At 36.5% G+C, this 14962-nt stretch overlaps 1 protein-coding gene across 3 annotated transcripts in view; it reads right to left on the bottom strand.

Annotated features, from left to right (window-relative positions):
- Window positions 1-14962, bottom strand: part of ANTXR2 (ANTXR cell adhesion molecule 2) — a 173867-nt gene that overhangs the window by 104075 nt on the left and 54830 nt on the right. For all 3 annotated transcript variants that reach the window (XM_023737605.1, XM_023737603.1, XM_004383113.2), the window contains one exon: window positions 2378-2456. In XM_023737605.1, coding sequence (XP_023593373.1) covers window positions 2378-2456 — 79 coding nt within the window. The remainder of the gene's footprint in view (window positions 1-2377; window positions 2457-14962) is intronic.

Raw genomic sequence — 14962 nt, 5'->3', positions numbered from 1 at the left:
AAATCCTGATCTTCTTCCAAAAACTGCTCTACACATAAGGAAAAACAAAATAAAATGAAAAAACAAACCCATTGCCATCTAGTCAATTCTTACTCTAGGCAACCCCATGTCTTAACAGAGTAAAACTGAGCTCCATAGGTCCCTGGGTGGTGCAAATGGTTTGCACTCGACTACTAACTGAAAGGTTGGTGGTTCAAATCCTCCCAGCAGTGCCATGGAAGAAAGGGCTGGTGATCTGCTTCTGTAAAGGTTATGACCAAAAAAAAACCTATGGAGCCCTACCCATAGCCTTCCCAGTTTCCCAGTTCAGCTGATGGCAATCATCTTTTCATTTGCATAGTCCAAAACTCTTGAAACTATTATTAATTTCTTTCTTTCTCTGAAACCCCACATCTAATCTATTAGGACATCCCAGAGGCTCCACCTTTAAAATATATTCCAATCCAACCACTTCTCACCACCTCCACTGTTATCACCCTAGTGAAGCCACATTTTCCCTGTCCTAGATTACTGAAATAGCCATATAATTGGCCTCCATGTTTCCACTTTTGCCCCTATCTGAAGTCTACTTTCTCACAGCTGCCAGAGTGATCCTTTAAAAACATTATTAAATCATGTCACCTTCCAGTGGTTCCCCCTTTCATTCAGAAGAAAACCTCACGCCCTTACAATGATTACAAGACCATAGATCTTACAATATCTGCTCGCCTCCCCTTCCTCTCTCCTCATCTCTTCCTATTCTCCCCTGGCTATTTCCACCCCAGTCTCCCAGACACTTTGGTGTTCCTTAAACTTGCCAGATGCAATCCCATGTTAGACTTTGTTCTAGCTGTTCCCTCTGCATGGAACACTCTTTCCGCAGATGGTCTTCAGGGCTAACTCCCTCACATTCCTCAAGTCTCTGCTCAGATCTCACCTTCTCAATGAGACCTACCTCAACCCCCATATTTAATATTGCAACTTGCCCCTTCATTTGCTCCCCATCTCTGACATAACTAATGTCCCTTTTTCTGAAACCATGTTACTTATCTTCAACCACTCAAGACTAGTAAGACCTAAGAAGACTTTCTTAGAGCACATGACCTATAAATTCCAGATGAGTCATTTAACTTCAGCATCCTGGTACACTGGAATCATGTATGGTTACAGAATAAGGACAAAGGCTTGTTTTCCTGCTTTTGTGGAAGAATGGTAAAGGGAGATGGCTGGAGGCACAGAATAGGAGGATGAATGCAGAAAGAATACCATTTCAATGAGTTAAACATGGAGAAACTACATACCACAAATGTCTGTAACATCAACCACATCCTGAAAGACCAGAAAACCTACAAATTGCAACACTCACAAAACCTACAGATTGCAACATGCATCACAGATGGAGAGAAAAAAAACAAAACTATTTTCATAATACAAGTAGGTATGGTTAAAAAGCTTTCCAGGGAATTCAACAGCAACCTAAGGATCTGAATAGATGCTCCTTCTCCCTGCAACATTTTCTTATAAGAAGAAACTGTATATAGATAACATTGAATTGTTTTGCTCTGTTTTCTGGAGGGCAAATGCCTCCTAAATTAAAAGATCAAAATAAAAAAAAAAAAAACTGAAAGCTTTAGATGTGAGAAAATGTTTAAGTTTGGGATTTTGGTCTTTTGAAGGGCAGGAATTGTTTTTTGCTTTGATTTGCATATTTTTCACAAAGAAAATATAGACTGACTGTGGTCAGTCCCTTATAATGCCTCATGTTTTTGTATTCAACATTCTAATGTCAAAACTGTCTATAAATCCAAAAAAGTAACTACAAGAGAAAAACTGTCTCATGAATGGGGTTTATATATTAAAATGCTGCATCTTAGGCAATGTAAATCAATCATCATAACTAAAATATAGTTTCAATGTAGTTTTAAACTAAGATATTATCACGCTATCAAAATCAAATTCCCTACTCATATTAGAAAGCACCCACACTTAAGATGCACAAAATAATGAAGTTGCCCGTTCAGATCTACTAATAATTTCAAAACATGATAAATGTCTTAGATACTAAGATCTAAGGTTTACATCAAAAAAATTATTTATTTATGTATTTAATGTTTTAAGAAAAAATGCCTCTTTTGGAAAACCTTCTCCTACCTTATTTTGATTTTAAATGTGAGTTTTGAATTTTATAAATGTCAGAATGAAATATATAGCATCCTGAAACCCCTTTAAAAGGAAGCTAAATGAAAAAGCAATCTAAAAATCTATATACATTTTCCTTCTATTGGTCACCAATGTTATTACTTTTACCTTTTCATTGCAGTATGCAACAACACTGAGACTACACAAATTATTTCTGGATAGAACTATTTTTAAAAAAGTAACTTCTATGCATACTTACACATTCTGTGGCTGTGACTATTAATGAGCTTGAGAAGACGGATTTTCCTCCATTAAAGCTCACCGAAACATCAAGAGTTCTGAAAGAAAATGAAGACACAATAATTAAAAATAAATTAAATACTGGAGAATTATAGAAGGTTTTTATTTCCATATATAAGTCAAGAGTCCCTGCCTGGGTGGTGTAAACAGTTAATGTGTTCAGCTGCTATAACCCAAATGTTGGAAGTTTCAGTCCACCCAGAGGCTCCTGGGAAGAAAGCCTTGGGAATTTATTCCAAAAAACTCAGCCATGGAAAACCCTATGGAGCACATTTTTATTCTGACACACACAAGGTCGCCATGAGTCAGAATCGACTCTGTGACAACTGGTATATAATTCAAGACTGGCCAGAAAGGCTACTCAAAGACTTAAGAGTGAAAGCTTCGGATTAGTGATCCCAGCTTTTCTCCTCCTTGGTTCCAAGCCCTTACTTAGTAGGCAGAGGTAAATTCCTTTAGCGTTATAATCGTTCTTAAAAGAGGCATTTACATAAATTGGGACCATTAAGAAATTTCTTCATCTAGAAAAGTGCTGAGATTGTTTTAGCTTTATGAACACCTAAAATGGAGGAAAAAATCCTTAGATACCATTTAGCTTATTTTCCCCTGTCTATAGGTAGATATTATAGGAGCCCTGGTGGTGCAGTGGTTAAGAGATTGGCTGCTAACAAAAAGGTTGGCAGTTCAAATTCACCAGCTGCTCCTTGGAAACTCTATGGAGCAGTTCTACTCTGTCTTACAGGTTTGCTATGAGTTGGAATCAACTCCGCGGCAACGGGTTTGGTTTTTCGTTTTTTTTTAAATAGATTTTATGGAGCCCTGATGTTGCAGTGGTTAAGAGCTCAGCTGCTAACCAAAAGGTCGGCAGTTCAAATCCACCAGCTACTCCTTGGAAACCCTATGGGGCAGTTCTACTCTATCCTACAGGGTTGCTATGAGTCACAATCAACTTGATGGCAATGGGTTTTGGTTCGGTATGTGCCAGACAAGGCGCCCTGGTGTCACAGTGATTAAGCGCTCGCTGCTAACCAAAAGGTTAGCCGTTCAAACTCATCAGCCACTCCATGGGAGAAAGATGTGGCAGTCTGCTTCCATAAAGATTACTGCCTTGGAAGCCATATGGGGCAGTTCTACCCTGTCCTGAAGGGTTGCTATGAGTCTGAATCCACTTGATGGCAACAGAGCAATGGGGATATGCCAGGCACCATCCTAGGCCTTTTATGGGCATTATCTCACTTAATCTCACAATAGGCCTAGAAGTAAGTAGTAGTTTCACAGTTTTACATATGAGGTACCTGAGGCCCAGAAACGCTAATTATCTTGCCCAAGGTAGTAAAGCTAAGATTCTAACTAGTTCTGAACTCTTTCCAATATACCACAGAAGCATGATGAAATGAAAGTTCTTAATGTGTTTCTTTTGCCAACGTGACATTTACAGTTTGGGCTCCTACAGGAATAGAACCACCAGGAAAGATACTACTAGTGAAGTTTTACCTAAACTCCTCTTCAAAATTCAAGAATAGCCTATTAAAAAATCTCTTGTGGGGAAAAAAATATTTTTAGTTAAATCCAGAAAAGAATAAGAACTTGGGGTGTTCATATCAACTTAACTGAACTTCTGAACTACACGACAGACTGTCAAGTAACTTATTTAAGAAAGAAAACTGAAAACTAATTGCTCATTCTACAGAACTAATTGTCTTGTTTCGTTTCGGTTTTTTAACAACTAAGCATAATTTAATCCAAAAATAATCATTCCTGCTTCCCAATTCCTCCATTTAAAGTGTGTACCAGGAAGCATATGACATGCTAGGCATGGTTTTATTTTCTGGGAAGACTACTTTGATTAATCATAATGTGAGATGGTTATAGCTCGTCTTATTAATTCAACTTTTAAGGCATCAGTAAATATTGACTGAGGCTATTTATTATCTGGCACTTAGAATTCACCAGAAATGAAATCATTTTCTAATTAATGAAAGAAACATTCAATTCTGTTAATGCTTACCCAAATGCAATAAAAGATGAAAAATAAAAAAAGTTCAGTCTTTCCTATAGTATATGAGATCTTGTAGCCAATCAAAATAACTGTACAAAACAAACAAAAAACTCATTGCTGTCAAGTCAATTCTGACTCTTAGTGACCTTACTGGACAGGAGTAGAACTGCCTTATAGGGTCTCCAAGGAGCACCTGATGGATTCAGACTGCCAACCTTTTGGTTAATAGCCAAGCACTTAACCACTGTGCCACCAGGGCTCCAAATAACTGCACATTATCCTCAAATCTCAGTCTAGTATAATGTGACTAGTAAGTGTCAAATAAAACTGAGTTAAGTCTCCCAGTTACGGAAATTCACTTGATGATTCTTTTGACAACGGGACTCAATTAAAACAATATAAATTTTCACTTTCCTGAGAGTAGTAGTAGCATGATAAAAACATTACCATCAACAACAACACCTAGTAATGGCTGGCATTTATTGATTCCTTACTATAAGCCGGACACCTTACACTCACTTTCTCGTCTAGTTCTCATAGCAACCCACTGAGGTTAAACCAAAACCCAAACCCTGTTGCCATGGAGTAGATTCCAAATCATAGCAAGTCTATAGGACAGAGGAGAACGTCCCCAGAGGGTTTCCAAGGAGCGGCTGGTGGATTCAAACTGCCGACCTTTTGGTTAGCAGCTAAGCTCTTAACCACTGTGACCCAGCTCCTGAGGTAGGCACTATCATTATCTCCATTTTCTAGATGATGAAAAAAAGCTTAAAAAGGTAACCTGCCCATTGCACTTCTCTGACTCTGCAGTCGAAGTGCTTATCTTCTTTGCCTACCATCTCAATTCTCCACAAATATTTTAGGGTCTTGTATCTAAAGTTCTCTCAATGGCAAAAGCTTAGTATCACTCTTCCAGTTTTTAATTGTATTTACATATTTCTCAGTGGTTAACTAGAATATTTTCTATATGCTAAGTCAGTATATTCATTATGAATATATATATTCATGAATATATGTGTATATATATGTATATTATATATATTTGAAATTTGCTGGGAAAATTTTTCAGAACTGTTGCAAACATGAAAAATACACTCTAAAAGTGATTTCTGCTTTTAAATTTTGTTGTTTCCTTAGGAAGCAATTTTTGAAATTATTTATATGATATTGGCATTGTCATGAAGCCGGTACCTTTGCCAAGGCTATACTACTCCTTTGCTGGCACACTGATGCAGCCACCTCACTCTGTAACTCAAACCCAACACCTTGACCTGTCTTTGCTCCAAAACTCTTATATACATTATTTAATGTTTTCTTTTATATTTTATGTCATTTCTGTTAGTATCTCTGGATTGTTCATTCCTATTCCTATATAACTTCTAGTTCTGATTAGTATTATTTGACAGAGGAATTTATACTCTCAGTCATAGAGACTTTATAATGGATAAAACTGTACTAAAGCAATAATGTGTTTATATAATTCCAGACATAAGCAAGGGGAGGAATTCACCTTTATTTGTCCTAAGGATCAAATGAGATTGAAAGAGGGGCTAGATTCAGGGAGAATCAGGAGGCCTGGGTCTGAATCCTAGTCATCCACTCTCAATCTTACATTCTTCCATCTGTAATTGGGATAACTACACTTATCTTATTTCAGAGTTATTTGGGGAGGAAAGTTTGATGAAATAATACATGTATGATGTGCAATCTAGTGCCTGGAACACAAAGGTATCTATAAATTACTGCAGCACCTATTCATCGAATGGATTATTCAGAATATCAAGGTATATTACATAAACCTTTTAGATCCAAGCTAAAAAACAAAAACAACAAACGAAAAACATAAAGACTACAGAAATATTTATGAGAAATAAAATAATTACCTAACTCTTTTTATTTAAGAAATATCCATTCCACTTACGTCATATTAAAATATAGAGAACTACATTGCTCAAAATATGCCTAGTATGTACTGTTATGAAGATCCATGTAAAGAAATTTTTCAGTGCTGTTTCCTTCCTGTTAACAGAACATTATCTTGATTAAACCCGACATTATAGCAATGCTGAGCTGTGTGCTGAAACTTCAAAACTAAAACTGTACTGCAATTTCTCAACTATTCTATTACTCATTAATTAAATAAATATTTATTAATTGCTTGTAATAGGCCAAGTTAGGCTGTGCTTGGTAATAAGGCCACAATAACAAAACAGAGTATCAGTGTAACTGAAAGAAAATACATAAACAAACAATTACAATAGAGTGTGATATTTACTAAGACAGGAAGAAGCACAGGGGTACTAGAGGACCATGTGAGAGACACAACCCACACAGCCTTGGCAGGGAGGCATCAGCAAAACCTTCCAGTAGAATTTCACCTCTAAGATGAGTCCTAAAGAATGATCAGGAGTTAGGAAAAAAGATTAGAAAGACATACAAGTAGACAGAACACTATCTTACAGCCAGACAAGAAAGGCATAAAACAGTCAAGGAACGAAAAGCCATTCAATATGCCAGCAACACAGAGTGGGACAGTAAGAAAATATGAACTGAACCAGAAAAGGAGAGTAGGGAAAAGATCATGAAGAACCCAGAATGTCATCTTTAGACATCTGGAATTAGTTTTAAGATTTTTTTTAAGCTAGGTAGAAACAGGATCAGAATTGTGCTTTACAAATGTCACTCTTGCTGCAGTATAGGAAATGGACTGGAAGAGGACATTCCTAGAGTAGAAAGATCACTTAAGAAGCTCTTCCTGTATTTTAAATAAGAACCAAAAGACAACTGAACTAAAATATGGCAAGGAGAGTTGTGTGAAAATGAAAGATTGAAAGATATGAAGAAGTTAGCATAGGTAAGACTTAGCCATTTATTGGATGATGGAGGTGGGGAGGAAGGAAGAGGTAAAGATGACTTCATAGTTTTTGCTTGCCACAAGTAGGCAAGTAGTCTTGCATAGGGAACACAGAATAAGGACCAGGTTTGAACAGAAATACAATGAGTTTAATTTGGGGCCTTCAAGATTAAGGTGTCAATGAGAAATCCAAGTGGTTTCACGGACACTTGAATAGCGGACATGTAGAGAGTGGGTTTAGGGCTAACAAAAAGGCTTGACTGGAGATTTGGAGACCATCAGCAAGAAAAGGAAGCCTTAGAAAAGATGAGTTAACAGATCAGGAATCCAGCCATAATAAAAATTGGTAGTTAAGGAGTTGTCAGAAGAGGAGCCTGAGGTGACATCTGAGAAGAAACAGCCAGGAAGATGGAAATATGAAGTCATGAAAAACAAGGGAAGACTCTCCTGAGAAAGGAGTCTTCAATAGTGTGGATGCTGCAGGAAGGTTGTCTTAGTCATCTAGTGCTGCTCTAACAGAAGTACCACAAGTGGATGGTTTTAACAAAGAGAATTTATTCTCTCACGGTCCAGTAGGCTACAAGTCCAAATTCAGGGCATCAGCTCCAGAGGAATGCTTTCACCATCAGCTCTGGAGGAAGGTCCATGTCATCAGTCTTCCTTTGGTCTGGGAGCTTCTCTGTGCAGGAACCTCAGGTCCAAAGGATGCGCTCTGCTCCCAGCACTGCTCTCTTGGTGGTATGAGGTTCCCAAGTGTCTCTGTTCACTTCTCTCATTTATATCTCAAAAGAGATTGCATTAAGACACTAATCTTGTCAACCTCATCAGTATAACCTCATCACAGTGACAGAATTTACAACACATAAGGAGATCACATATAATCTCATGGTAGTGATACAGTTTACAGCACATAAGGAAATCACATCAGATAACACAATCATACAATACTAGGAATCATGACCTAGCCAAGTTGCTACACACATTTTTTGGGGAACACAATTCAACCCATGACAAAGGTCAAGGAAGATAACACTGAGAACTGACAACTCTTTCAGTTTCCTTCTCTATAAATAAACTGGTTCAGAATTGTTTAGAATTTCCCTGGTGGCATAGTGGTTAAGAGCTCAGCTGCTAACCAAAAGGTCGGCAGTTTGAATCCACCAGCTGCTCCTTGGAAACCCCGTGGGGCAGCTCTACTCTGTCCTATAGGGTCACTATGAGTTGGAACCAACTGGATGACGTCTAACAACAACAACAACAAATATCTTCATCCATTCTTTGCTCCATCCTTAGAATATCTTTTTTAAGACAGAGGGATAGAAGAAACCTTAACAACTTAACAAAAAGATTGTAGTCAATTTTAAATGTCAATTGATAGTCAATTAATAGTGATAAAACTAAATTCAAGTATACTAAAGTCATTCCATACAAGAAATTATTAAACAGTACTGTGATCTATAATAATTAAGTAACTAAAATTCAAAAACTCCTAATGGTCACAGTACTTTTATTTAATGTCTAAAGACATATAACTGTTCCAAAAGAGGAGAATGGCTCAATGCCATATGTCACAGCTCCTCTGATCTGAAAAACCTTATACTCCATGAACTATGGCTGACATTTCAATCCACAGTAACCTATTTGCAGAGTATTCATTTGCTCCTGACTTTATGAGTATCCAATAGAAGACTGTCATTTTATGATCCATTAAAAAAGATGAAAAAATTAAATAAAATTGTGAAAGACATTTGCTGGAAGTAATAAATAATTTACCTCCAATTTTCACATACTGAAAATTAAACTGGCAACTACTCAAAAAGTTATTAAAATTATGGTGACTTAAGATATTTTGAAATCAAGTGCTAGTATTTAATACTCAGCAGAACTTGTTAAAAGTTAGCAGTGTGCATAATAAAGGTTTTAAGTTGAAAAATAAGGTTTCGTATTTGTGATTGGCTTAAAAATTCTACTAGTTATAAGTAAGTATATAAATTAATAAGTTTTATCCAATGACACTTTCTTCAAAGTGGTTAAAGAAATCTTGGATCAAATAATTTCTTTTTGGGTTATCTCAATATATCTACATATCTAAAACAAACATTACTATCAGAAATTTGCTAGATTAAAAAACAAACAAAACAAAAAACACCTATATTCTGAGATGTACTGGACATCATACCTAAAGTTGTATTATAAATGTTTTCAGTTTATCACTAAAAAGCAGCTTTTTTTAAACATCTTTGCATGTTTTAATAAAATACAAAAAGGTACTTGGGAATAATTACCCCATTCTTTAGTGCGTTTCATCCAAAAATATCAAATGTCTTAGTATAATAAAAAGTGCTATGATATAAAATTTAGAAGCAGACACATAAGAGGATTTAAGTACATGTTTAAGGAATATTCTACATTACTGTCTAGCTATACCTGTTAGAATACTTTGCTTTACAAAAAACTCAGAGTAATTTAGTAAGAAAGTTCTTCCTTAACTTGAGCTGAAAGGGGGCTCCCTTCACTTCTTCCCTTTCTTTCTCGTCTCCGTGGGAGCATAAAGAATAAATCAAATCCCTTTTTCACGTGACAGGCCTTCCAATGTTTTATGAGAGCTTAATGTGTCACACCTGAATCATGTATTGTTCTGTATTTTAATTTGTATCCTATCGAACATTTCCATACCTGTTAATGTCTTCTTGCCCTCCCCCATGGATGTGCTTGAATTAATGAATGTTCCTCTTAAGAGACAACTTGCAGAATGTATAACTGAGTACAGGTAATGCAGATTACGTGAACCTGATCATCTTTATAGACATAATTAGAAAGCGGTATACTATATTAAAGAAGAGATCAATTTTTCACAATTTTGGAGAAAGGTAGAGAATAAAGAAACAGAGAGGGTCCTTAATCTTATCTCATCAAGATTCTAATGTTTGTGTTCAAAGTAATGGCATAACTAATGCCTTGGTATCCTGATTTAAAAAAAAAAAATCAAGCCTCATTTCTGAAGAAACAAAAAAAAGAATAAAATTGTAGCAGTATCGCCTGCTACTAAGATAATACACATATATACAAAGGTATGTTTTTGAAAAGTGCTCATGTGAGAAGCTGTGCTAAAGGCAGAATCTGTCCACTGAGAAACGAAACAAAATCAATCAATTTTAATCTAGGCAAAATAAATTAGGCTGAATATTAAATTAAAAAAATGTTGGCAGAAATAAAATGATTTTATTACCAAGTCAAGCCCTAACCCCAAGTCTGCCACCCTGTTCATCTCAGTGATCATTCAGTATCAGATGCCTGAAATTTATAACTGATGTCCCACCACTTCTTATTTAAAACACTCTGTCAAGAGTCTTCCCACACTGCCTTTTAAAAGAACTAATACTATCAGTTTCATCTGATTTAGATATTTACTTCATATTTGCCAGAATATTCTGGCCAATGTTTTTGAAAGCACATTTAACTATACCATATGCCTCCTTAAATCATCTCTATCAAACAAGCTGTAGGATAAGGCTCTGGTTCATTCTGTTCTGTTTTTCTTTCTTCACAATGTGTTTATGTATATTTACCCAATTTGTTCTGTTCTTCTTGCCAAATTACAGGTTTGAGATCTCAACTATTGCAGAGCAGCTGTGCTATTGTGAATGTCTCACAAAACAAGGGTCAGGAAATAAGCCTATATCATAATAACTGGTGACAGCTGTACATCAAACTGTAAGGCTATTGCTCTGGACTAAAGAGGATTCAAAGAACTTCAAGAGTTCATCCTATTCAAACATAAAGAAGACGTTTTGATGCAAATAATCCACTGGTAGAAATGAACTCTTCACAATCTAGAATTTTTTCTTGGTAATACAAGTTGTTTAAGTATATGGCATGTTTGTTTTTAAGTAAGTTGCGTCCAATGAAAGACATAGAGAAGAATAACATCAGTACTTGCACCCTTACATTCTTTTTGTTTAAATAGTAAGAATTTATATTAGTCTTATCCTAGTATTAAAACTAAACTAGTTGCCAAAGAGTCTATTCTGACTCACGGCAACCCCATGTGTGTCAGAGTAGAACCGTGCTCCATAGGGTTTTCAATGGCTGATTCTTCTTTGGTAGTAGATAGCCAAGCCTTTCTTCTGAGGTGCCACTGGGTGGATCTGAACTCCCAACTTTTGGTTATTAGCTAAGCACTTATTAATTATCCTCACTCAGGGATTTCCCTATCCTAGTATATATATTTATATATACGTGTATGTGTGTGTGTATATGTATATATATACATATACACATATCATTATATACATATATAAATTTAGTAAATACAAATTTATCTCAAACTTTTTCAAAAGCCCATTCCAAAAATGTTCAACAATGATATACCTGGATAGAACTTGCCCAGATATCTTTTGCTTATTGCATAACATCAATTTCCAAATGCAGATCTATGTCCCAGCTACTGGGTCCTCTGCCACATTCTTAGTTCACGTCCCCAAAGAAACACCTTCATGTTAATGCTCTTTTAAATCAAAATCCATAAGTCCTAATTTTTAAAAAGAGTAATCCTCGAATAAAATCTAATTCTGGAAATCACTTAAGGATGAGAAAGGAACTGATAGAGCAGGCTAATGAGATAAGGGACAGGTCCATGGATCCAGCTCTGAGACTTTGCATCTGGCTCTGAGGCTGTCCGTCTAGGGTTACTTCACCAGCGTGTTGTTAATTATTTAAGTGAGAGAACAGGGGGAACCATCGCTACATCTGTCACCGTCACACAGGAAAAACCTTCATTCATTGTTGGGCCAGATGTGTTTATTTGAAACATAGACTAACTAGCTACTTAATGGGTTTGAATCCTTAGCCAAAAGCTAATTAGGTAAACATATTAAGCATCAGTCACCTTACAAGGCTAAACTCTTTCAGTTGTGTTGATTTTAATACTATCTCTTAAGATAGCTCTTCACCTACAAAAGTATATGAAGAAAATTCAAGGCAAAAGAAGGGTCCAAATTACTTGCAATATAATAAGTTATCCCCAAATGCCCAATAAATTAACAAATAAAATCTTCTCAAGCTTTGCCTTAGTGGTATCATACATGATACAAAAGGAAAAGCAAAAGTAATTCTTTTCGACAGGTCTCCTTACCAAAACATTCTCAGCTTGCCTGTAGGTGAAATATTACTGTCAAGAAAAGAACAAATGATGATTTCTCATGTCTGATATTTATGATGCCATGTGTGATTTTTTAAATTGCACCTCCAGATAACTTAGCTAATCTACAAATCATAAAAGAATATCAGCAGTCCTTACGGCAGCTTATTCCAAAGGAACGTATATCCAAAGGCAAATTCTAGAGAAAACAAATTCAATGTCTGGGGTAGAACAGGCAGATCGTATTTTATAACTACACGGCAGAAGAAAGTAAGCTGTGCTCCTTAACTAGTCACTGTTATAAAAAAGCCAAGAGTTTTCTGTTCTTTTAAATGGCATGTCCCCCCAAAGTAAAATCCTTAGCATGTTTCTCCTAACTGAAATAGACTACTGCTCCCAGCAATCAAATGCTCCCTTTTAGTTCTTTTATATTAACTGGTAAACCAAAATATTTGAGTAAATATCACTCATCTTTCATCCAACAAATGTTTAGTGAATTTACTATGTGCCAGGCACTGTGTTAGATGTTAGGGATACCGCAAGATACAAGACAGGCAAAACTCATTCTCAGAAAGAAGACACACAATAACAAACAACTAAGTGCTTTGGAGAAAGAATAAAACAAGGAAGGGGAATAGATTCAAGGGGGGGGGGGGTGATTGCATTCTTAAATAGGGTGATCAGGGAAGGACTTATTGAGAAGGTGACATTTCAACAGGACTTGAAGAAGGTGAAGGAGTGAGACATGAGAGGAAAAGCATTCCAAGCAGAGGGACATCATGTGCAACAGGGGGGAAGCGGGGTGAGCCGATGTGGTTAAGGAACAGCAAAGAGGCCATTGTGACCATAGCAGAGTGAGGAAGAGGCACACGGACGATGATGTCTGAGTGATAGCAAGGGGTCAGAACCTGCAGGACTTCATAGAGCATTGCAATGATTAATCTTTTACTGTGAGTGCATGTTGGAAATTGTTACAAAGGATTTTAAGCAGAGGGGTGAACAGAAACTGATCTGTTCTAATGAGATCACACCTGTCAAAGGCAGAACAGAAAGTCAAGGTGAGAGGCCAATAATCCAAGCAAGAAATGATGATTGCTTAGTCTAGGATGATGGTAGCAATGGAGGTAGTGAGGAGGGGTGGATTCTGGGAATGTATTGAAATTAGAGCTGAGAAGATTTGCTGATGGACTGGGTGTAAGATAAAGAATGAAATGAAAGATCACGAAAAGGATTTTTACCTGAACAACAAGAAGAATGCAGCTGCCAATAGAGAAGATAACTTGGGGACCAGGTTTGGGGGAATGTCAGAAGGCCCAACATGGAATTACAAATTCAATGAAATAGCACAGAACTTCGAGTCAATCAATTCACCAAGGCTAATACATGAGTACTCAGAAAGCCATTGAGTCCCACTGTGCACTTGTTAAAATGGCTCCATACAAAATTGACATGACTTAAGTTCCAGTCCCAGGCAATGTAGCCATAGGCATGTTCTCAGTAACACTAGATTATCACATGACAGAGAAAATGAGTATTTTTTTTTTTTAGAGAGAGGAAAAAGAGCCTGATTAGTCTGTCTTTTATAAGTTGTATTATGCAGCCCCTTTCATTCAATTTAATATAGAAAGTTGATACTGTTATAATTTACTTAGACACCAGAAGTGATGCCCAACAGGTATCTTGAATTGTTTAAGCATCCACATAAGTCAAGTGTTCAAGTCAACTAAAACCTCCTAAAATTATTCTCTTGGGTTCTGTGGAGGAAAATATAATCTTCACTCTCTGAACACTAATCCAGACTCTGGATGGTGGCTTGGTACACTTAATTTTTCTCTGTTCTAGGCAAAGATCAACATAAAGGAACCTTAGAAAACTATATTATAGTCATTATCCTAAACATATTGCATCCATTGCTTTTGGGCTCGAGAACACTTAAAATGTTTTGCAATCATTTCCTGCTTTATAGTTACTGGTTGCCATGCAGTCAATTCTGGCTCATGGTAATCCCATGCATATAGAACTGTGCTCCATAAGGTTTTCAAGGCTGTGCTACCTTTTGGAAGCAGATTACCAGGCCTGACTTCCAAGGTGCCTCTGGGTGGGTTCGATCCACCAACCTTTTGGTTAGTAGTCAAGCGCTTAACTGTTTGTGCCACCCAGGGACTCTCTGCCTAATAGAAAATAGAAAAAAATGACAAATGGAAATGTTAAATTAGTAGTGAAATTATTTGTGTATAAGTGATTCAAATAAAAGCCCTCATTCCAAGCTGAATTGTCCTTATTTTAGCTATCATTCTTGTTTATCAACACACCAAAGAACATGATAGTATAGACCTTAACAAGACTGGACACACATTGTAGCACAAATTGATACAAATGTACATTTGTTTTCTAGTCCGAGATGCGTCATATTGATGATGTTCTTATTGTTCTTTAATATTAATATTTATGAAATATTATAGTAATTATTCAATCAAAAACTCACTTTATGAGAATAGCAGCACAATTGGAAGAGCGTAGTCAATGTCACTGAACTGTGCATGTAGAAATT

The sequence above is a fragment of the Trichechus manatus genome, unplaced genomic scaffold (genome assembly GCF_000243295.1).
Source record: "Trichechus manatus latirostris isolate Lorelei unplaced genomic scaffold, TriManLat1.0 scaffold00105, whole genome shotgun sequence".
Taxonomy (NCBI): Eukaryota; Metazoa; Chordata; class Mammalia; order Sirenia; family Trichechidae; genus Trichechus; species Trichechus manatus.
Note: the sequence above shows the minus strand (reverse complement) of the source record. Positions and strands in the feature narration are given on the sequence as shown.